Source organism: Podarcis raffonei, chromosome 2 (assembly GCF_027172205.1).
Source record: "Podarcis raffonei isolate rPodRaf1 chromosome 2, rPodRaf1.pri, whole genome shotgun sequence".
Classification (NCBI taxonomy): Eukaryota; Metazoa; Chordata; class Lepidosauria; order Squamata; family Lacertidae; genus Podarcis; species Podarcis raffonei.
The window spans coordinates 88063032-88086201 of record NC_070603.1 but is presented as its reverse complement, the minus strand read 5'-3'; the positions used below and the strand labels follow the sequence as shown (position 1 = coordinate 88086201).

The following is a 23170-nucleotide window of genomic DNA, read 5'->3' as shown; positions in this document are numbered from 1 at the left end:
AGTAGGGCTTACTTCTGAGTAGACATGGTTAGGATTGTGCTGCTGGACTCCTTGGTGACACAAGATGTATATACTGTATAGCATTGCGCTGCAAGTTGGGGGAAGTTCCCATAAAATATAAAATAGGACACACATAAAAGAAGGTTGATTTTGGCCATGTACCTTACTATGGATTTGGAGCGGGAGCACTTAGGGCCTGATTTGGGAAAAGGCCACTAAAATTGTATCATGTTTTATACTGGGTGCGTGTGTGTAGGGGACGGATTTTTCCATAGAGCGGCACAAGTTTCAAACCATGTTCCTTATTTCTGAGAGGTGGCGGCCTGCCCTGTGATCTCAAAGCGCCCGAGAGTCCCATTGCCAAAATCCCTATATTGCAATGCTTATCAGTTGCCCTGTCGCTTCTGAGGAGGGCCAAACTGTTGAATCCTGAACGGCATCTTCATTTCCCCCCCAAAGGCTGCAAGCTGCACGCCGCTCAGACCGCACGGAAGGGACGTCAGGAAGGAGGAGCAACGCAAGCTGCCAGCCCAGCATCGCGCGGGGCCACTTGCGAGAGAAAGGGAGAACAACAGATGTAACAACCCTGCTCCCCGTGTTGTTTTTAAGCCGCCTTCTTCCGCAGATCGTCTTTCCCTCCCTCCCTCCTGCCCTCCCTGCTGTTTTGGCTTTTCTCCTTTGTGTCTCCATCCGCGCCTGCCGGTGGCTTCTCGCGCGCGCTTCTCCCGCTGCTCCTCCAGGCCGATTTGCCGTGGATCAGGATGGCCAAGAAGCGCAAGGGGGTCGTGCAGCTGCCGGGGGTGGGCAAGAAGCTCAAGGGAGAAGTTGCAGCCTCCGCCTCCTCCTCCGGTCCTAAAACGCAGCAGCAGCAGCAAGAGGGTGAGTGGGGGGCGGAGGGATGCAGAATTACCTTAACCGACAGCCTGCTCCTTGACAGCCTTTGCAGCTCAAGCCTAACCGTGGCTTCTCAGAAGTAAGTCCCATTGAAGTCGACGGGGCTCACTCCCAGGAGTTTGGATTGCAGCTTTAGAATCATAGTTGGAAGGGACCACGTGAGTCTAGTTCTAGTGCAACCCCCCTGCCAGGCAGGAATCCTTTGCCCAAGGTGGGTTTTGAACCCACGACCATGAGATTAAGAGCACCGACTTAAGAGCACCGACTGAGCTTTCGTGAAGCTACCAACGGCTCACTGGGCTTGCTCTCCCTTTGCGCCTCGCCCACTCCTGGGTTATGTAAAAATTAACAGTTTTGCACATGCTCTGGCTGGAATTCCATTGTGAGTGGCCAAAGTTCGGCAGCTTGCTTATGAATCAAACTTCTCATGTTCCTGATACTATCTTATACAACTATGTCACGTGGTTACCATCTTAGTTGTCTCGTTTAAACACACACACACACACACACACGAAGAGGTTACCCTTGTTACCTAAACATGAACATTCTCCTTAGGAACAGCAAAATATCCTGATGTATGATCAAGGTGGGGGGGGGATGTATTTTGCATGTTGCATTGCATTATTTGGCATAATGTTGCGATTTTTTATTTGCTAAGCCTGCTTGCCGATCAGAAGGTCGGCGGTTCGAATCCCTGCAACGGGGTGAGCTCCTGTTTCTCGGTCCCTGCTCCTGCCAACCTAGCAGTTCGAAAGCACGTCAAAGTGCAAGTAGATAAATAGGTACCGCTCCGGCAGGAAGGTAAACAGTGTTTCCATGCGCTGCTCTGGTTTCGGTGTTCTGTTGCGTCAGAAGTGGCTTAGTCATGCTGGCCACATGACCCGGAAGCTGTACACCAGCTCCCTTGGCCAATTAAGCGAGATGAGCGCCGCAACCCCAGAGTTGTCCGTGACTGGACCTAACGGTTAGGGGTCCCTTTACCTTTACCTAACCAAGTAGTGCATGAGCATTAGAAAGGTGGGCTAGAAACTTTTATATAAAGTAAAATAATTCAGTGAAGTGTTTTGCCACAGTCTTAAGATTCTGCTTCTGTAAATAAGCTTGGTGATACCCAGCACTGCCTATCCATTTGCAGAACGGCTTTTAACCCAAGGAGGTATCTGTTAACATAAGGGAAGGGGAGGCAATTCCTCATTTATACTGTAGCCCCCTGTGACACCCACATCTGTTCCAGAAGGTTGGAGGAACCCCACCCCCCATAGTGTGGGAAGCTGCACAGAGACCTAAAGCTGAAAATCACCACTCCCCTTGGTTTAGTGGACTCCTCTGCTACATTAAAAGTCATTCTGCAAATGGATAGGCAGCTTTGGATATCTCCCCTCCTGTCTTTTTCATAGAATTGTAGAGTTAGAAGGGACCCCAAGGATCATTTAGTCCAACCCCTTGCAATGCAGGAATATGCAGCTGTCCCATGTTGTTGTATAACAAAGTAGAAGTAGCAGCAGCAAAATAATAACAACAGGTTTAAACTTTGGGTTCATGATGCATCACAGTAGTGTTGATTCACGATCTAATGGGACGAAGACATTATAAAGGTTTATGGAAAAGACTATTGGAACCAGTTTGGGTGTTTAATTCGGATTAAGCTTGCATTCCCATCCCCCACCCTAACAGTTTTTGACCATCGTCACATTTTCTTACCATACAGATGATTTTGAAGAGGAAAAACCCAGTCAGAAGAAAAGGTTGCCCAAAACAGCTTCTGGAAAAAAGAAGGAAAAGGAGCAGGAGAGGGATATCGTTCAGCCACCTTGCAGAAATTCGAATCAGAAAGGACCAAAGCCCAAAGTGAAGGAGGAAAAGAATAAAGTGGTAGAAAGTAAAGGGTCCTGTAAAAAAAGGGTAAAATGCAGGTAACTCAATGCTCAGGGTTTTCATTGAGAGCTGATTTATTTATTTATTTCCTGAATCCGAACATCCGCTCATGTCATCCTTAGGGTAATTATATGATTGATTTCTTTTTGGGGGCTTCCTCTTAGCCTTGTCCTCTGAACCCATAGAAAACCTGATGCTGATGCGTGGGTAAAATGTTTGGTCTTTGTTTGGGTGGGCACGTATTTATTTATATGTAAAATTAAACAACTGTAAATCACTACTGTGAATTAATCCTCTCTCAGACTTGGTATTTCACCAACAGACTTGTGGATGAGATGCTAAAGAGTAGATGCATCTGTTCTCTTTCCTACCTTGGAAGTGGAACCGAATCTGTTCCGGAAATCCTTTCGAATTCCAAAATGTTCAGAAACCCAAGCATGGCTTCTGATTGGCTGCAGGAAGCTCCTGCAGCCAATCGGAAGCTGCGGAAGCCCCGTCGGACATTTGGGTTCCAAAGAACGTTCGCAAACCGGAACAGTCACTTCTGGGTTTGTGGCGTTCGGGAGTTAAAACGTCAGATTACCAAGGCTTTCAACAACCAAGGTACAACTGTATTGTTCATATTGACGAAGACACACAGAGCTTTGGAATGCCAGATTACTGTGGATGGTTTTCTATCGTTGAATCCACTGTGTAAATTTCAGTGGGAAGGTGAACAGGTTCAGGGATCTTCCTACAAGGCGAGGCTGGCTCACCTGTGCAGCCTCCTTTGGACTCCAGCTCCCGACAAAGTAAGGCTGGTGCCAAGAGATGATGGGAGTTGTGTGGTCCTCCTGATTCTGCTCACCAAGAGTTAACCACTTCTGCTGTGAAAGAGGCCTTGTAAAGAGTCAAGGCTTAATCTTCTGTCTTGTACTGGGGTGGGGGTGAGGAATCTTGCCTTGTTTCCCCATTAAATTTGAGCAAATATACACAAACCTGGAGCATGTGTGTGAGAGAGGAAGAGAAATACAGTTTTCTGGGGCCATCAGATACTCATTCTCTAGAAAGTCAGTTTCAGGTGCTCGCTTAACTATGCGGGTTGTTTTTCCTTAAACTAGCTAATGTTCGGAAGAAATTCCTGGAGGTACAAGCTGTCTGACAGTGGATTTTCTTCATTGAAAGGGCTTGGACTAATAACCTTTGAGGTCCCCTTCAACTCTGTGGTTGTTTCTTTCCCCACATCCTAGTGGTCTGCAGAGCACTCCTCTAAAGAAGGAAACAAAGGCAAAAAAAGAATCTCCCATCACAAAGAGAAAGAGAGATGAAGAAGAAGATGGTGACGATGATGATGAAGATGATGAAAGTGAGGATGAGTGGGAAGATGTAGAAGGTAATGCATTTTTTTTAAATTGCTGTGTAAATCTTGGTTCCCTTGGTTATTTTGGTTTATCATTATTTGGACACGTTATTGTCATGCCAAAGTCACCCAAGTTTTATCATAGCTGAATTTCACCCCCCCCGTCAAAATATCCTCCCAGGGAGACCTCAGGTTCTGCCACCCTGCATGTTGCATTAGGCTTAAGCTCCAGGGCTGAGAAGTTTCAGAAGCAGCCCTGAGTTAGAATTTAAGTGCTCGTCATCTTACTGGATATTATTGGAGACACACTAATTAGACTGGGATGTTCACTTCCAGAACTTCATCAGCCTGAGATAGAGATACTCAAAGAACTTCCTGCACCGGCATTACCCAACAAAACAGTTGAGATAGAAATTGAGACACCTGAACAGGCAAAGAAAAGAGAGAGAAGGTAAGTTGAGGCCTGTGAGTTTGGTATTAGCAGGGCTTTGTGGCTGATTTGCCCTTTGGAGTTCCTGCACCACTGGAATGAAAAAAGGCTGCCTGGTTGAAGACCTTCTTCTACTGAGGGCCTTGCTTAAGAAAAGGCAGGGCCTTTTCCACTGTGGCACCAGGACTTTAGGAGTGAATTCAGCATTGTGCGAGCCAAATGACTTCAGCACATGCTACACATCTTCCACTCCCTCTTCTCCTCTTGCTGCCCCTGACTTCATCCTCAGATCTAGTCTGATGGGTTGGGGGAAGGTCCAGAGCAGATTTTGGGGGGCAGGGGGAATTCAGGGGTTGCAGGAGATGTTACGTTGCACAAGCAGAAATTGCTCTGACCCTTAAGCTATCTTCATCAGGTGCCTTTTAGATGTGAAGTAAAAATGTTTCTGCTTGATAAGTTTTTGGTAGCTCTTGGTTGGCCTTTTGTTTGTGGTTTGTGTGTGTGTGTTGGGCAGCTGGATCCACTTCTTTTTACTGTGCTTACAAGAAAACAAGAATTAAAAATGTAATAGGCTGTTCTGATATATTGTTTTGGCAGCCTAAATTGGTTAGGAAGGAAGAATATAAATACAGGAAATAAATTCACACAACCAGCAGCACACACAAACCCAGTTATGCCTGAGCAGGAAATAGCATAGCATGTGGGAGACATGAAGCTTCACCTGACAGCCCCTGCCCACTCTGTTCCCTGGCCTTCCCTTTATCAGGGTCCCCAATTGCATGGAGAGTTCTACTTTCACTCAGGCAAACGCAAGTAAAATCCCCCTTTGAACCTTCCCCACTCAACAGATGGTCAGGAACAGAGAAGGTAGGAGCGACAGGGCTAGCAGGCAGGGCCCCGTTTCTCCTCCACGAGGGGAAATTTCCTGTTCAGGTATAATCCCTCAACAGAGCTATAGTGTATGTAGCCTCATGCACACAGTAGCATATGAATGCGCTGCTTTGTTTTCTGGCTCCAGGTTCCTGCTCAGAAGCTGGAAAGTTAGGCCACTGCATGGCACTCACTCTTTGGTTTGTTTTGGTCCTCTTGCAGAGAGAAAAGGCAGGTCAAGTTTGAGACGTATCTGCGGAGAATGATGAAGCGCTTCAACAAGGGAGTTCATGAAGACACACACAAGGTAATACGCCTGAATAGTGATGTGTTGGAAGAAGGCAGACACTGCAGGGCTCAAGAATTCTGCTTCCATTCTGTTACCTTGTTCTGGCACTTGGCAGAAGAGTTTATTGGAAATCCTGGCACGTTTGTATTTCCAAATAGTAATTCTGCGTGTTGTTACAAGGACAAGAGCAATATTGACACCCCAAGTCATTCTGGGGAAGCAGGGATGTAGTTGGTTTAGAACACAGCAAATAGGTTTGTGCATCACAATAAACCATAGCTCATGGTTTACCGTGAACATACAGATGGCTTCTGCTTTGCTGCTTCCCTGCAGAAGCAACAAATGGCAGCCCCTCGTTTAATGTTACATCTGAACCAGGAATCGTGGATAGTTTTACTCCAAACAACCCACAATGTGAAGTCGAACCACGACCCCAGTTCGGATATAACACTAAACCTGGATCAGGGTTTGTTACTGTAGAGAAGCAAAGTCAGAGTGATCTCCGCAATCACTGTACACTATTAACTACGGTTTACTACGACATATGAATACAGCTAATGTTGCTCAAAGAACCAGTTTCCCCTTTATATACAATGGTTGAAATCTTGGTACAGCTGTCGTCTGACTGGGCTTAAACTTGCCTATTTATGTCTGTTTAAAAACGGTTCTGTGCAGATTTTCCTTCAACCAAAGTAGCATGCAAACAACAGATACATATTTAAAAGCCACAACCAAAATGCAAATGAGCGCATTTGAACCATAAGCTGAACAGTTAGAAAAACCCTATACCAGGTGCAGTCACATAAAAAAGAAAAGAAACCACAGGCTGCTGCTGATAAATTTAGCAAGCAGACACCAGATGAGACAGATGGGATTTGTAAATCTTATAAAAGGCAGAGACGGAAGAACTTCTTCCAGCCTCAACCATGAGGTTGTTCCTTGTCTGGGGCATTAGTCCAACTGGTGCATCAGGACTCACTATCAGGTTGCAGCCTGATTGAAAGTGGGTTGAAACAGCAGCACTACCACCACCAGACAAACAGGCGGAAAAGATGAAGAAATGGGTCCCTGGATGCATGTTTGGATTAAAGGTGTGTTCTGGATCTGAAAAGGACAACTGGTCACAGAAAAATTCCACAGCCAGTTTTCTACCCTCAAAAAGTGAAGGTAACCCTGGCAATGCTCAAATGTGGGAGCTTAACAAACAAACAAAAACAACTTATTTTAAATATATAAACCCCAATAGTAACTGAAGTTCTCTAGGCCAGCTGACATTATATTCAAAATACAGTAAAAGAGATGACCAGGATGTTGCCCTCACTGGGCAAGGCTTCCTCACCCAGGCAGCTGATACTTCTGGAAGCTTTTGTCTCCCGGCAGAAGGTGCCAGAGACATTTGGGTTGGGATGGAGGGTGTGCGTTCTTTAGAAGTCTCTCTCCCCACTTCCACTCTTCAAACATTCCAAACTGGCAGGCAGCTCCTGAATTTCTTGGCCATAGCAGATCTCGGAGAAAACAGCCTCTCCTCCCATGTTCAGAGTTGCTCACAGAGAGACGCTTCCTCATGGAGGCTGCTGCCGATAACCTTTCCTGGCTCCCTAGTGGCAGACATGTGTGTATTGGGTCAGTGCTAGGCCTGTCTTTTGAGGCATGGAAACAAAACCAGGGAGCCTTATCTAGCATGACTATCCGTTGCCACTTCTCTCTCCTGGGAGCTGCTTCCTTCTCCCAACAGGTCCACCTACTGTGCCTGCTAGCCAATGGCTTCCATAGAAACAGGATCTGCTCTCAGCCGGACCTCCAGGCGATCGGCCTCTCTATCATCCCCACTCATTTTACTAAAGTGCCTGCGGGCCGCGTAGACCGCCTGTTCCTGTCAAATCTTGTCAAGTGGTAAGGGGCTTCTCTCTCTTAATCCAGGTTTGTTTTGTTTTGTTTTGATGGCGTTGCGCTTTTACATGTGATATAGAGTGGGAAGGGTCCCTGAAGGACATCCAGCCCAACCCCTTGCATTCATGTCGGCTGCAGTTACGCATGGTTGTCCGCCTCTATGTAAATCACCCAAGTCACCACCACCCAAGCCTCTTACCATTAGTAATAATAATAATGATAATAATTTATTTATACCCCACCCATCTGGCTGGGTTTCCCCAGGCACTCTGGGCGCTTCCCAACAGAATATTAAAAACACAATAAAACATCAAACATTAAAAATTTCCCTAAACAGGGCTGCCTTCAGATGTCTTCTAAAAGTCAGAAAGTAGTTTATTTCCTTGACATCTGATGGGAGAGTGTTCCACAGGATGGGCACCACTACCGAGAAGGCCCTCTGCCTGGTTCCCTGTAACCTCACTTCTTGCAGTGAGGAACCGCCAGAAGGCCCTCAGCGCTGGACATCAGTATCCAGGCTGAATGATGGGGGTATCATGGGCTCCTTCAGGTATACAGGACCGAGGGCGTTTAGGGCTTTAAAGGTCAGCACCAACACTTTGAATTGTGCTCAGAAATGTACTGGGAGCCAATGCAGATCTCTCAGGACCGGTGTTATGTGGTCCCGGCAGCCACTCCCAGTCACCAGTCTGGCTGCCGCATTCTGAATTAATTGCAGTTTCCGGGTCACCTTCAAAGGTAGCCCCATTTAGAGCGTATTGCAGTAGTCCAAGCAGGAGATAACCAGAGCATGCACCACTCTGCTGAGACAGTCCGCGGGCAGACAGGGTCTCAGCCGGCGTACCAGGTGGAGCTGGTAGACAGCTGCCCTGGACACAGAATTGACCTGCACCTCCATGCTCAGCTGTGAGTCCAAAATGACTCCCAGGTTGCACACCTGGTCCTTCAGGGGCACAGTTACCCCGTTCAGGACCAGAGAGTCCCTGCGATGTCCGTCCATTGGTCTTGATCCTGCCTTCTGCTTCACTTTCCGGGCGTGACAGCCCTTCAGAGACTTGAAGGTTGTTTGTGGGGGTGAGCTATTAAGATGTTATTAGCCAAGCAAGTAGGGGGGAAAAATAGAATATTGTTTCCTTCTTCAAGGTTTGTTGCGACATTCACTGTCAATGGGGAGCTCTCTGATAGCGAAGAAAGTTGGCAGTCCACCCTAGAGAGGCGTTTTGCTGTGTATGCTGCACGAGATGAGGAGGAATTGGTTCATGTAAGTGACAAGGCGTTTTGGGGCATGTCAGACTGCTCTCTTAGTCACTGTGGTGGGGGAAGTGTGAAGCCAATCAGTGGCCCCATGAAAAAAGGGATGCAGCTTTGTAGTAGCTTTCTTCATGCAGATGCTCCAAAGTTCAGTCTCCAGGTAGGGTTGGGAGAGGAATTTGTGAATGCATATATCCCCACCCCCACAAAGTAGAAGGGAGTCCCTCCCCTTAGTGGAATTGATATCTCCATGTTTGACCAGCTTCTATCACCCTCAAGATACACTCTTATCTATTCACCCAGGCTTGTGATAGATCTGGTTAGCTGTGCAGATCTGTGGATTTTTACATTTTGACGCTAACCAATTATGTAAATTTCACAATGCTTTGATATTACAGGATGATTTGCTGCATTTCCCCCCAATGTTGTAATTTATATGGGCACTGTTAAATTTTGCTGTTGGGGTTTTGGAAACCGCTTTTTGATTGATACACAAATACTCGAGTAAAAACAAGAAATGTGCAATCTGTTACATCCTCTGTCATTCATTGGCATACGTGGAGAGCCCTCTATTTTCCTAGTTAGCTTACATTGGTAGGGAAGCTACATCGACCCCCAACGGGCATAGGGGGCTTCGGCAACCCTCACAGAACATGGAGAGGAGGTCACAGTCTCCAGTATGTCAATCTGCTGTGGGGAAAGGCTGTTCTGGATCACTTTTAGACTAGAAATTTGTTACAAAGTCCTGTGGGTTAAAATCCTTTGGTTAAAAACAAAGTGGGGTGGAGGGTGGGTGGGTGGGAGGGAAAACCTCCGTTCACATAACTCCAAATCCAAACTAACAAAACAATAATATTTTTCATTTTTCCAAATAGATATTTTTACTCATTCTGCGAGCATTGCAGCTACTTTGCCGCCTTGTGTTGTCTTTACAGCCCATTCCTCTGAAAGTGTCGGCGGAAAAGGTTGGTGTGTCTCCTGGAGGGCTCTCAGTGAGACAAACATGCATAGGATGACTCTGTAAAGCAGCAGTTCTCAAATAAATGGGTTAACCCAGGCTTCCTCAACCTTGGCCCTCCAGATGTTTTGAGACTACAATTCCCATCATCCATGACCACTGGTCCTGCTAGCTTGGGATCATGGGAGTTGTAGGCCAAAAACATCTGGAGGGCCAAGGTTGAGAAAGCCTGGGTTAACCCAAGCATTCCAGGGAGCTGAAATACTTGCACAATATGACTTTTTCCTATGTTAATCAGCGTAACCGTTTAATGGACAAGTGGTGCAAACATCAGAGTGTTCACTATTAAGATCACTTGTTTATCTCCCTCACAGCACATTGGAAGTACAGTGGTACCTTGGTTCTCAAACGCCTTGGCACTCAAACAACTTGGAGCCCAAACACTGCAAACCCAGAAGTAAGTGTTCCGGTTTGCGAACTCTTTTCGGAAGCCAAACACGCTCCATTTTGAGTGCCACATTTCCGTTTTGAGTGTTACGCTGAGGTCTGTCTGTTTTTGCTATTTATTTTGCGTTTTTGTTTTTGCGACTCTTTTTGTTTTGTTTTTGTGACTATGTGGAACCCAGTTCAGCTACTGTTTGATTGATTCTGTGACTGCAGTACATTGTTTATTGCTTTCATTTTATGAATCAGCCCGTTAGATAGTAAAATTCATGTTAAATTGCTGTTTTAGGGGTTGTTTTTAAAAGTCTGGAACGGATTAATCCATTTTGCATTACTTTCAATGTTAAAGCGTGCCTTGGTTTTGGAACGCTTTGGTTCTGGAAAGGACTTCTGGAACGGATTAAGTCTGAGAAGCAAGGTACCACTGTAGTACAAAAACACATTCTGGAAATGCAGGTCTCGTTTATGTGTTTGCTCTGTGTATGTACCTCAAACAGAATAGAGATCATGATGTTACGAGCTTGCCCACAAGAGAGCCAGTGTGGTGTAGTGGTTAGAGTGTCTGACTAGGACTTAGGGAGACTTGGGTTCGAATCCCCACTCAGCCATGAAGCTCAACCAGTCCTCAGTTTAACCTACCTCAGACGGTTGTTCTGTGGATAAAAGGTGGGAGAAGGCCCAGGCATGCTACCTTGAGTTCATTGCAGGAAAGGTAGGAAATGAGCATAGTGAATAAGTAAGAGGCCTGTTGAACAGAGGAGGTGCCTTTGTACACACACATATTTGCTCAGAACTGTCTCCAGTAGGGTACATGGCAAAATCTACAGCTTAGTATCTCCATAGTAGATTATGTAGGGCTGTGGGCTCAGGTTCTACAGGTCTGCTAATTCAGAACAAGGCAGCTCTCTTTTACCAACTAACATACTGAGACCAAAACTATTGGATCACTGCAGAGTGTTTGTCTCATCTGCCTTGTCTTTTGATGGCCCATAGTCTTCTTCTTTCATTTCCCCCCCTAGGGAAAGACCAGCTCCTCCAAGAAGCGCTCTCCCAGTGCAGTTTCCGAGGAATCAGGTGGCTCTGCCAAAAAGCCTAAACGTGCCTTGAAAAAATGTGCAGGGCCTAGTAAGGTCAAGCCAGAGGCAGGCCAAGAGAAGGTCCTGTCAAGGAGCCAGGAAGCTGACAGGAAATCATCCCCAACAGGAGCCAAAAGGACAGTAAATAAACCTACTCCACCTAGGAGTGCTCAGGAAGAAAAGGAACCTGGTGTGAGCAACCTGAGGGAAAAGGGAGGGATGGGGAGGACCAAAAACGACCGCCTACGAAAAGTGGCCTCAAAAGTATCATATAAAGAGGAGAGTGGAAGCGATGACGGCAGGGATTCTGAATTCCATGCTTCAGAGGAAGACGAGGATGAAAGTAGCATCTCTGATGAGGACTTCGAAACTCCCAAGAGGAAACAGAGGTCGTCACTAGGGACCCCAAAAGCAAAAGCAGCTCTTAACAACAGGCGGAAGTCTGGGCCTGCGGTGCTGAATGTACCCAAGAACTCTCGGGCGGTTGAGAGTTCGCTGGGGGAAGCGGCTACCCCAGGCTCTTCAAACCCCTCAAAGAAAAGGAACAAAATAATTTCTAGCGATGAGGATGAAGGAGGTGATGTGAGACCAGGTCAACAGAGAGGCATTGACCAGTGGCTGGAGGTTTTTCTCGAACGGGAGGACAAGTGGGTCAGTGTGGACTGTGTCCATGGCACCGTTGGGCAGCCTCTGCTGTGCTTCAGACACGCCACCAAGCCCGTGTGCTACATCATCGGCATTGATAACGACGGGTGCGTCAAGGACGTGACACAAAGATACGACCCGGCGTGGATGACATCAACGAGGAAGTGCCGTGTGGATGCCGAGTGGTGGGAGGACACCTTGGAACCGTACAGAAGCCCTTTTGTGGAGCGAGAGAAAAAGGAAGAAAGGGAGGTAACAGAAGGGAACTGGTGGGTTTCCTCCTCCATGAACAAAGCTATGTCCTGGTTGACTAAGAGATCCTCCACCCTCTCTTGCTACTTCTGATACCTGGTCTTTGTAAACATGGTGGGTGTAGAAATACATGGGAAGATGAGTCTATGAGTCAAGTGCCTTTGGGTTTCATTAAATGGCACAAGCTTGGCTTTGGGGAGGAGATAGACGGAAACGGAGGATACAGGTGTGGCAGGGTTATCAAGCTAGTACCAACTTAATTCAGCAATGTGAGGGTGCGGACAGGATTTTAGGCCTAGGATGGTCATAGCAATCCAGAGCCATGGCAGGGTATGTGATTATTTCAGCTGTCTTAATGAGCAGACAGTCGTTTAGGGTGAGATTCCTCTAACAATGCCCCTTCTGCTTGTGCTTGCAGCAGGGCTTCTGGAATTCTCTGCTTGCTTGAAGAGCGCCTGAGAGCTGGCTCTCGCAAACAAAGGATATCAGAAGAGCACTGCTGGGTCAGACCAAAAGCCTCTTTGAGTCCAGCGTTATTTATAATTCCATCAATTTCTTTCCATTTATGAACTGTTTCCTATAAGACATCACTAAGCAATTTAACAACGAAAGCACTTTAAATCGTTTTATGTATACAGTCATACCTCATGTTGCGTCCGCTTCAGGTTATGTGTTTTCGTGTTACTTCTAGGTTTCGCCACTCGCGTGTGGACAGAAGCACTAAATCGCGCCACGTGTGTGCACAGACACAGCACTTCGGCTTGTGTCAGTTCTGTGTTATGGGCGGGCCTCCGGAATGGATCCCATCCATAACACGAGGTTCCACTGTAACAGGGTTTCCCAAACTTGGGTCTTGAGCAGTTGGTTTTGTGGTTTTTTGGACTACAATTCCCTTCATCCCTGATCACTGGTCCTGCTAGCTAGGGATGATGGGAGTTATAGTCTTAAAAAAGCACCTGGAGACCCAAGTTTGGGTAACCCTGGTGTATAAGAACAGTTTCACGTCCAATATGGATAACAGCATGCTGTTCACCCAGTGATGAACCAGATGGTGCCTTTGGAAAGCCTATAGGTGCCACAGCCCTTTCAGGCTCATGTTCCCCAGTAACTGATACTGCCTCTGATAGGGGAGGTGTACGCAGCTGTCATGGGACGTGGGTGGCGCTGTGGGTAAAACCTCAGCGCCTAGGACTTGCCGATCGCATGGTCGGTGGTTCGAATCCCCGCGGCGGGGTGCGCTCCCGTCGTTTGGTCCCAGCGCCTGCCAACCTAGCAGTTCGAAAGCACCCCCGGGTCCAAGTAGATAAATAGGGACCGCTTACCAGCGGGAAGGTAAACGGCGTTCCGTGTGCTGCGCTGGCTCACCAGATGCAGCTTGTCACGCTGGCCACGTGACCCGGAAGTGTCTGCAGACAGCGCTGGCTCCCGGCCTCTAGAGTGAGATGAGCGCACAACCCTAGAGTCTGTCAAGACTGGCCCGTACGGGCAGGGGTACCTTTACCTTTACCTTTACGCAGCTGTCATGCCTAGTAGTCATTGAGTCAGCTTGTCCTCCATGAATTTGTTTTTAAAAACCTGTAAAACCTGGTGGCCACTGTGACAACTATCTTGTGGATCTTCTGCTTATCCCTAGTGGGTTTGTTGCATATTCATTCATCAGATGATGACTCCCCGCTGAGTGTGTGAACGGACTCTATTAATTAAAGTATTCCATCTGGAGGACGTGGTTCGGTTGATACAGAAGTTCTGTCTTTGTTGTTAGAGCAAGGATGACTCCCTTATGACCTCTGGATCAAGTAATCTTGTGAAAGCTGGCCCTGATACTGTCTTTACGTTTGTCCTCCAAATAATTGAAGAATCTGCTTGTGCAGTGTAAACTCTAAAGTCAACCACTTACATCATGTCTCCCAGTTTCTAGTTAAACTTCAAGACCAGCCCCTGCCGACAGCCATTGGTGAATACAAGAACCACCCGCTTTATGCCTTGAAGAGGCATCTCCTTAAATATGAAGCCATCTATCCAGAGACAGCTGCTATACTAGGGTATTGCCGTGGGGAGGCTGTGTATTCCAGGTGAGAGTCATCTGCCAGGTGTGTATGGCATGAAATGTGACTTCATGTGGCTACATTGCTCTGTGGTCAGATACCAGATTTCACATTGCCAGTACTTTTGTTCACCTTTTTTAAAAACAAAACAAAACAAACCAGGGTCCACAGACAGACAAGGGGGTTAAGGTTAGGGTTAGACCTAGCAGAAGTTGACCGGCTTAGCAGCTGCTGGCCAAGATTTGTTTCTGAGTGCTGAATTCAGGTTCATGAGTGTCCCCAGTTTATTTTATTTCTTTTTTAAGGAAAAGGAACATTTTCTCACCCTTGTGACTTGATAGAGTTGCACGTATATAGGCAATTCCTGATGAACTCCAGGGGTGGGGGAATCTGTTGGTTGGAAGTTGAGGCTTTTCGTAACCCACATAGCTTGTTTTCCCTCCCATGACGACACACAGAAATCGAATTATGCAAAACTGTTTGATCTGTGCAAATGTACTCTGTTTTAGTGGTTGCAGAATTTGGGTTGTATTGGCAGAGAAGCGCCCAATATACTTAAAAAGAAAAATGTATGTGTGTGCTCACATTGAGAATATTTGAGGGTACAGTTCATTTGGACTTTTTCAGAGACTGTATCCATACGCTCCACTCCAAAGACACCTGGCTGAAGCAAGCTCGAGTGGTCAGGATTGGCGAGGTGCCTTATAAGGTAAGATGACAGCAGGTCCACTCTGAGGCTGCAGTTGGGCACCTATAGATCAGTAGCAGAATGAGAGATGCATGCACAAGCCCTTATGAGCTGAAGAACAGAACAGGCCTGCTGGATCAAACCAAAGGATGGAGAACCTGCCACCCTCCAAAGATGGTTGGACTACAATTCCCATTAGCCCCAATTAGCATGGCCTGTGGCCAGGGATGATGGGAGTTGTAGTCTAAACCTAAGATTCCCCATCCCTGGCCTATTAACCAGTCACAGTGGCCAGCCCATGGGAAGCCTACATGCAAGACCTGGGAACCAATGGCTCTCTCTTACTTTGGTTCCCCAGGAACTTGTTTTCAGAGCCGTGCTATCTCCAATCCTGGAGTTACCGTATAACCATCGTAATTATTAGCCCCATCTCATTTGTATCCAATTAAAGCTAAGGATAGGGGATTATTATTTTTTTACTCAGAGTAGACACATTGAAATGAATGGACCTGCATTGGTTATGGTCATTAATTTTAATGGGTCTAACTCTGAGTAAAAGCTAATTGCAAACAACCCAAAGTAACCAGGTTGGGAAAGACTTGTATTTGAGAGACCCTGGAGAGATGAATTCTGGATTACCATTGCTATGAATCAATAGAGTGCAGCCGTTCTGCAGCCTTGCAGTTTGGTGGTGGCCTGGGATGTTGCTGCAAGGAAACAGCGAGAGAGCATTCACGAGCGGCTTGTGTATCTTCTTTCCATGCTTCTTTGTGACATCAGAAGTGACAGCGGGTGCTTCTCCCTTCTAGTGAGATGAGTGAGCTTCAGGGGCTCTCACAAACCTCACTTTGAGGGGGGACGGTTGGGTCGACACTGTGAACTTTGCAGGCAAGAAGTGGGAACGGATGGGAATACTGGACTCGTGTTGTGTTTGCACAGATGGTTATAGGCTACTCCAACCAAGCAAGGAAAGCCCGGATGGCAGAACCGGCAAACAGAGACAAAAAGGACTTGCCGCTGTTTGGCCTCTGGCAGACGGAGGAATACCAGCCCCCTGTAGCCGTGGATGGAAGGGTAAGCTGGAGGATAGATCATGCGATCACCCTGGGAGTGGCTCGGGTGGTGATTACACAAGATGAGGCCTTTTCAGAGGTGGACCAAGACCCTGGAGCTTCCTCCCTGGGAAAATTTGATTCCCCCCTCATTGCTGATCTTATTTAGTCATCCAGATCTTTGGGAATTAAGTTCCTGGGGACCTAACCATTGTAGATATTAGACTGCAGTTTTTGAAGTTTTTGTGTTTTTAGATTTTTAATGGTGCTGTGAAATACTTTGTGATGATGGCTTTCTCTATATTGTGCACTGTTCTGAGCTTCTGGCTTGGGGCGGGGGGAAAGTTGCACAAAATGAAATGAATTTCCCATTAATGAAAATGAAGAATAAAGGTAAATTGAGTGGGTAATTTGGTAAAGCTAAATCTTTCTCTCCTGGGTTGTATAATTTAACTGAAAGTTTTGCGTTACAGCTCGCGTTCTTGTAAAACATACTCACCCTTGTGATGTATCTACTGTTTCTCATTTTAATTGGTACCAGTCCTGTGCTTGGCACTTGAGCAAGAACCAATTTCTGCATAAAAGTATTAGAATAATTGTGCTTTTCTTCCTCTCTCTCCCCCTCCCCCCACTTCTTCGTTCCTGTTTTGTTTTCAGGTTCCCCGGAATGAATTTGGGAATGTGTATCTCTTCCAACCCGGCATGTTGCCCATAGGCTGTGTGCAGCTAAAGCTTCCCAACCTCCATAGAGTGGCGCGTAAATTAGATATTGACTGTGTCCCAGCTGTTACTGGATTTGATTTTCATGGTGGCTACTCGCACCCAGTGTACGTCCCACTACTATTCACTTTAATCGGGCTTGGGGTGGCCTTCATCACTTGTTCTTGACATCTGGTTTGCCAGCGGAGAATATGCCCTGGATCTCTTCATCCTACATGGCTTACCTGCAGTAATCGTAGCGTTGACTGAGATGTAGCCGTCACCTTGCTATGCCCTTAGCAGAAGGGGAGCTGAGCACCTGTTTCTCTTTGTGCTACCTTCCTTTGTGTTTGTGTGTGCGTCTTTTGTCTTTGAACCCATGCCATGCAGACAATAGGAACTGGCTTAAGTTAAATCAGTGGTTCCTAAACTTTTTGGGGCCACTGTCCCCTTGGGTCCATAAACTCATCCCCTGGCTCCCCTGCCCTATGAAAAAGCTTTATTCAGAATAGCAGTTTCCACAACCCGCTAAGGAAGGCAATAGCACATTTATTCAAAATCCAGTTTAATCTGTTTTGTTCAACAAAATTGACGAACTTGATCCAGTGATGACCAGCTTTTCAAAGTCTGGTAGGACACCTCCAGTGCTTCCCTGCTTGGGAGTCACTGAGCTAAATGATTAAATACTTTTCCATAGAGGAAACTAGTGAAGTTTATTTATTTGAAGTTCCATAGCTCGGTGGTGGTCCTACCAACCTAGCAGTTCGAAAGCATGTCAAAGTGCAAGTAGATAAATAGGTACCACTCCGGCAGGAAGGTAAACGGCGTTTCCGTGCGCTGCTCTGGTTTCACCAGAAGCGGCTTATTCATGCTGGCCACATGACCTGGAGAAACTGTCTGTGGACAAATGCCGGCTCCCTCGGCCAGTAAAGTGAGATGAGAGCCACAACCCCAGAGTCGTTCAAGACTGGACTTAACTGTTATGGGTCCTTTACCTTTACCTTGGTGGTGGAGTTTTTGATTTGCATGCAGGAGGTCCCTGGATCAGTTTCTGGCATCTCAAGGTAGAGCTGGGAGAAAAACCCTTGTATGAGACCCTGGAGAGCTGCTGCCAGTTTCTGAGCTAATGGTCTGACTCGGCACACGGCACCTTCCTCTGTTCCTATTTCTTATCATTCTTGCGTCTCACCTTTCAGCCCCTCACAGGATCCCAGGTATTTTCTAACCATTTTCCCCTGTCACTTTGAAAGTGCTGATATAATGGAGCTCATCAACACTCAAGACAGCATCCAATTGGCTATTTGTCTTCCTAGGATCATTTAAAACTTCCCCAGCTCAGTGCACAAATGACAAGTTCTCGTCATCTTTTTCTTCGCCAGCACCGAAGGTTATGTGATCTGCGAAGAGTACAAAGAAGTGCTTGTTGCTGCGTGGGAGAATGAAGAAGCCGAGAGAGAGAAGAAGGAAAAGGAGGTGAGAATCACTCGGAGAGTTGGAGCAGCAGGAACTGACAGTGCCAGAAATTGGCAGCGTTACAGATCTAATTAAATAGAGAGCTGTTGATAGTTTCCACAGTGTCTTATAGCACCTCCTATCTCGATAGGTGGTAGCCATTAACTACAAATGTTTAAGGATCTATTGCACAAATGGAGTTCCTATTGAACTTCTCCATTAATGTCATTGTTAGGGAGCACTCAGCATATGCAATCATTCCTTCAATTTCTGATAATCTGGTGTGGCTGCCAGGGCTTATGTTCCCAAAACGAATTCTTCCATGCACAAGAGGTGGGTTATCAGTGAGCTTGCAGGAATCCCAAAATTTGCAGCATTTTTTAAAAAAAACCTAAAGGGTAGGAACCCCAAAAAACATCTAAAGGAGGACTGAGCATGGCCAGTGACTATGAAATGCTCACTTGCATTTTAGCCTCTGCTTAATCTGATACTTAGTCTTAGTTTACATTTGATGTTCTCATTTTCATATGATTGCATTGGTGTCGATGCTTATTTTTCTCTCTCTTGCTGATCAGCTTCATTATTTTGAGTTGATTGTATTCTGCTGGTATTTTAATAGTTGTTTTTTTACATTGCATTGTACGTTGCCTAGAGGCGATTGATAAATATAACCAGCGAATATCACAGATTGTATAAATGCCTTTGATATCCTCTTTCTTCCCTGTGAGCAGATGGAGTTCTGTCAATTACATGCCATTCTTTTGTAGAATGTAAGGCCAGCTATAATTGGATTGGTGTGTGTGTGTCCATCCTTTGATTTCTGATTGAGTGAATTTTAAAAAAACAGAAGCGGGAGAAGAGAGTCCTGGGGAACTGGAAATTGCTGACAAAAGGGCTTCTGATCAAAGAGAGACTGAAGAGACGCTACTCTACCAAGGTAATAAAAGGCCTTTAGTCTCTATTTTTACTGCTATAAGGGTGTTCCTGCTGACATTATTCATGCTAACAGTAACTTTGGGGAGTTTACATTCAAGGTATACATACATAGACTGAGGTGTGTGTGCAGTCCTGTAGGTAAAAAAAGGTAAAGGACCCCTGGACGGTTAAGACCAGTCAAAGGCGGCTATGGGGTGCGGCACTCATCTCGCTTTTCAGGCCGAGGGAACTGGCATTTGTCCACAGATAGCTTTCTGGGTCTTATGACCAGCATGACTAAACCACTTCTGGTGCAATGGGACACCGTGACAGAAGCCAGAGCACACGGAAACACGATATCGCCACAGCGATATCTATTTATCTGCTTGCACTGGTGTGCTTTCGAACTGCTAGGTTGGCAGGAGCTGAGACAGAGCAATGGGAGCTCACTCCATTGTGGGGATTCGAACCGCTGACTTCAGATCGGCAGACCCAAGAGGTTCAGTGGTTTAGACCACAGCGCCACCCGCAGTCCTGTACACATTTATTTAGGAGCAAGTCCTACATAAGTGTGGTTGGCTTATTTCTGAGAAGTGAGCAGGATTGCAGCTTGTTTCAGGCCATTTGGATGACGGGGCTCAACAGTGGCTTAGATCAAGATGCTGAAGGCCACTTGACCAAAATAGCCACGAACCGTGTAAAGTTTTAAGAAGGAAGCAGGTGACAGTAAGTTAATTCTACAACAGCTGGCGGGAAATCAATCTTCCTTAACTTCAGAAATGGGGAGATCTGAACTGAGCTCCCCCTGCCCCTTTCTTCACACATGCACCCACCTTCTGGGATGTTACAGGTAAGAATAAATTGCCATAAAGAGTGGTGGGAATTGTGAAACCATCACAATTAAGGCTTTGGGGTTTTTAAATCAGCCATGCTTAGCTGGCAACCAATACACAGATTTTACTGTTTTAATAACTTCAGAATGTATAGTGGGTTAGGGGTGTGTTTAATTGCTCTAATGATGCTGAAATGCACAGTGGCTCATTTGGTTTAGTTGTTGTGGAAAAGGGCATAGCCTTCCACAGAAGGAAGGAGGTTCATATGGGACAAGTGATGAGAGAGCATGTTCTTCTCACCTCCAGGGTTTTTTGCCTGAAGTCATGCCAGTGGCAAAATCCTGAAAAGTATTGCCTTGTACTTCAGTGATTCCACTTTCTTGTCAATGCAATTGTCCAAGATCATCATCTAAACATTGGAATTTGGTCTAGATGTTTTTGCACAGCCAGCTGAAACTCCTTTGCAAATGAGGTTCTCTTCACAGCAGAAGTTAACATCCCACCATTTGTTGGCTTTTACTTGTTTGTGAACCATCTTGGTGTTCCTTCTCAAAATAAATGGCAGTACGTATATTCTTTTACTAGTAACAATTGCTTCTCTTCCAGAATGAGGCAGCAGGAGCAATGGTGACACCGGGAGGCGGGTTCTCCTCTGATGAGGATGAAGGAGGCGGAGAACCAAGCTCAGAGACACCAGCTGGGGATGTGGACGTTTCTTGGCCCCAAAATCGGCAACTGGAACAAGAGAGGGAGGGAGGGAAAAGGACCAGAAAGAGCAAGAGGGAAAAGAAAGGAGAAGCAAAATACTTGTTCCCATTTGAGAAGCTGTAACTGGAAGCAGCCACTGTGGCAAAGAAACGAAGAGTCTTTTTTTATGAAACCAACTTGTAAATAGCTTCAGGTTTAGGAAATAATATATTTTTTTATTTGCTGCAAGATGGAGATTTGGGTTTTGACTCAATATGTTAAGAGAACAATTGTTTGATTGTGTGTGAAAATACTTCTGGTGAGAATAAATCAGGGAGTTCATAGGAACCTTTATAAGTCTTGGCCATAGAATACACATTTTACTCCATTTGCAGTTGCAAATGTGGATTGTGCCAAGTTGGCTAAAAGAGCTTAGCATTAGATATGTTTTTATTACCCTCTCTTCAGAGGAGTGAGCCTTGCTCCTTTGTATTTGTGGAGTTACGAGGAACAGGCTGGTTTAGACCAGTTGTGGGGGATTCTGTCACCCTCCAGAAGTAGCTGGGACTACAAATCCCATCATCCTTGGCCCCTGGCCTTGCTGGCTGGAGTTGCAGTCTAACAGGTTCCCCATCTCTATCTTAGGGGCTATCAGACGCTTTGCGAATGCTGTTTCCCCTTGAACATTTTTGCAATTCCTTGGTTTCCCCATGGTTAGCAGTGTCCCTTTCACTGTCCTCATCCCTTCTGTTTGTCTGAAAGACGACTTACATGGTAGCGATAAAGGTCCCAAGTATGTCATCAGTGGCTTGAAGGTGGTGGTGATGTCCTTTGCTTGTGAAGAGTTTAAAACTTTTTGGCTTCAGGAAAAGGTGCAGGTCATCCACATTTTGGGCACAGTCCCCCGTGAAATTTGCCAGGACAAGCAACACAGAAGCAAGTGGAGAGTGTGTCAGAAAAAACATTACTTGTGCTCTTGCACCTTTCCCCCCTTATTTCTAGAGAGCTTGTGCAAGAGACACAAATGTGAACCTTTTTGCTAGTTAAAAAAGTACTGTAGGAGCTTTGGGTAGAGGGACTTCTCAAGAATCATTTAGTTTTTTATTTGTCTCTTTTCCTTCTGCATCCTCATAAATAAGCCTCATTATAAGCCATGTCTGTTTTGAGCACTGAACTAAAGTTACGATGGCTCCAGTCTGAAATGGTCTGAGTGAGCACATTCTAAACAGAACTGACATATAAGAATGTATGCTTGCATTCTGCCGTTACTTAATGATCACTGTACAATGACTTGTTTGCCTCTTCTATAGAGTGCTTTCACTTATACACACTTTTTGCTACAAAAGAAATGTTAATGATACCACTTGACACAGCTTTTAAAAATACACATTTTTACTGACCTGAAAATTTTTGCATTTTTTTAAAAAACTCCCTTGGACTAGTATTTAGCACTTTAAAAATATTCAGGAAAAAATATTTTTGTACCGAATCCTTAGTTTAAAATAAAAGCTTTAATATTATTTTATTGAGTCTTCTTTCTTTCCAGAGATGGCCATTGGTGGGTGCCGCATGCTACAAACACCTGCTTCATATTTCTCTGCAGCGCACTGTAGGCTGGATTTCTGTACCCCAGAAGCTGCTAAGTGATGGTTCTCTAGATGTTATTGGGAATAAAACACCCAACATCCTTGAGAGTTGACTATGCTGGCAGGGCCTGATGGAACCTTAAGTCCAGCAACAGCAGGAGGAAACTATATTGACTACTTGAACCATATTGGCAACATGTTCTAAATATAGAATTCAAGGCAGAAGGGAAGGATAAATATTGACAAGATTGGGTTCATTATGTAAGTTCCTGTTGTTGCCAAGAGTAGGAACCATTTGAAAAGATGCATCCTTTGTGTGAACTCCCAATGGAAAAATGCACTACCTACATTAGCAGGTTCATTAAAGGATAAATAAACTTCATTTGCCTATATTATGAAAGAGTTGCACTGTGACTATTAATTCACGGGAGACTCAATTTTTCCGAAAAGTGACACATCAACTGAGCCAGTTTTGTGGCCGTCCATGGTAGCCAGAAATGCTGTACAAATCTGTTTCCTGCTTGTCCCACAAGGTGCTTGAAGATGTTTTAATTGCAGGCATGCAATTCTCCTCTCTCGTTTAATGGGCATCCTTAAAACCAAATCCTGGTTTAAAAAGAAAACCACACACCAGCACTCATTGATCTTTTATTCATGGAATATAAAAGTCTGGCACTGCCACCCAAATTTTAAAAAAAACCCAAAACATAAAAAGCCAGCATTGCGACCCATCTTTTTTTTTAAAAAACAACCACCCAAGCATTTCAAGTGTTGCTGTCTGGAATTTACTCCTTGGCTTACAAAAAAACCTGGCTTAATATTTTCCTCTGTGCAATTATCTAGCACACAGTTGACATAATAACAACACGTTAAGCAATACCTCCTCAAGCCTCTTAAATAGCAGATATAGTCAGTTCCATTTTGCCGGGACTGGGTTGAGATCATCTGCCTATTCAAGCAATGACCAGAGACTCCTTGCACAGCAGTACCCAAGCTCCAA

General features: G+C 45.6%; 1 protein-coding gene across 3 annotated transcripts; it reads left to right on the top strand.

Moving 5' to 3' along the window:
* The first annotated feature begins 489 nt into the window (after positions 1 to 489).
* XPC (XPC complex subunit, DNA damage recognition and repair factor) lies at positions 490 to 22906 on the top strand. 3 transcript variants are annotated; one of them, XM_053378035.1, is made up of 16 exons: positions 490 to 879; positions 2603 to 2807; positions 3999 to 4141; positions 4445 to 4559; positions 5631 to 5715; positions 7433 to 7590; positions 8731 to 8848; positions 9714 to 9803; positions 11260 to 12213; positions 14125 to 14285; positions 14886 to 14967; positions 15886 to 16020; positions 16656 to 16825; positions 18077 to 18170; positions 18997 to 19086; positions 20504 to 22906. In XM_053378035.1, exons 1-16 carry the CDS (start codon positions 762 to 764, stop codon positions 20726 to 20728), a joined length of 2943 nt encoding a protein of 980 aa, XP_053234010.1. In that variant the 5' UTR covers positions 490 to 761; the 3' UTR covers positions 20729 to 22906. The 3 variants fall into 3 exon arrangements, with proteins under 3 accessions (XP_053234010.1, XP_053234009.1, XP_053234012.1); XM_053378034.1 differs by having other exon boundaries at positions 15835 to 16020; XM_053378037.1 differs by lacking the exons at positions 490 to 879; positions 2603 to 2807 and adding an exon at positions 2873 to 2976 and having other exon boundaries at positions 15835 to 16020.
* Positions 22907 to 23170: the final 264 nt, after the last annotated feature.

Coding starts and splice junctions, on each gene's coding strand:
- XPC (XM_053378034.1), top strand. CDS start 762: ATGGCCAAGAAGCGCAAGGGGGTCGTGCAGCTGCCGGGGGTGGGCAAG. Junction 880..2,602: donor GCAGCAGCAGCAGCAAGAGG/GTGAGTGGGGGG, acceptor CTTACCATACAG/ATGATTTTGAAGAGGAAAAA. Junction 5,716..7,432: donor TTCATGAAGACACACACAAG/GTAATACGCCTG, acceptor TTCTCCCAACAG/GTCCACCTACTGTGCCTGCT.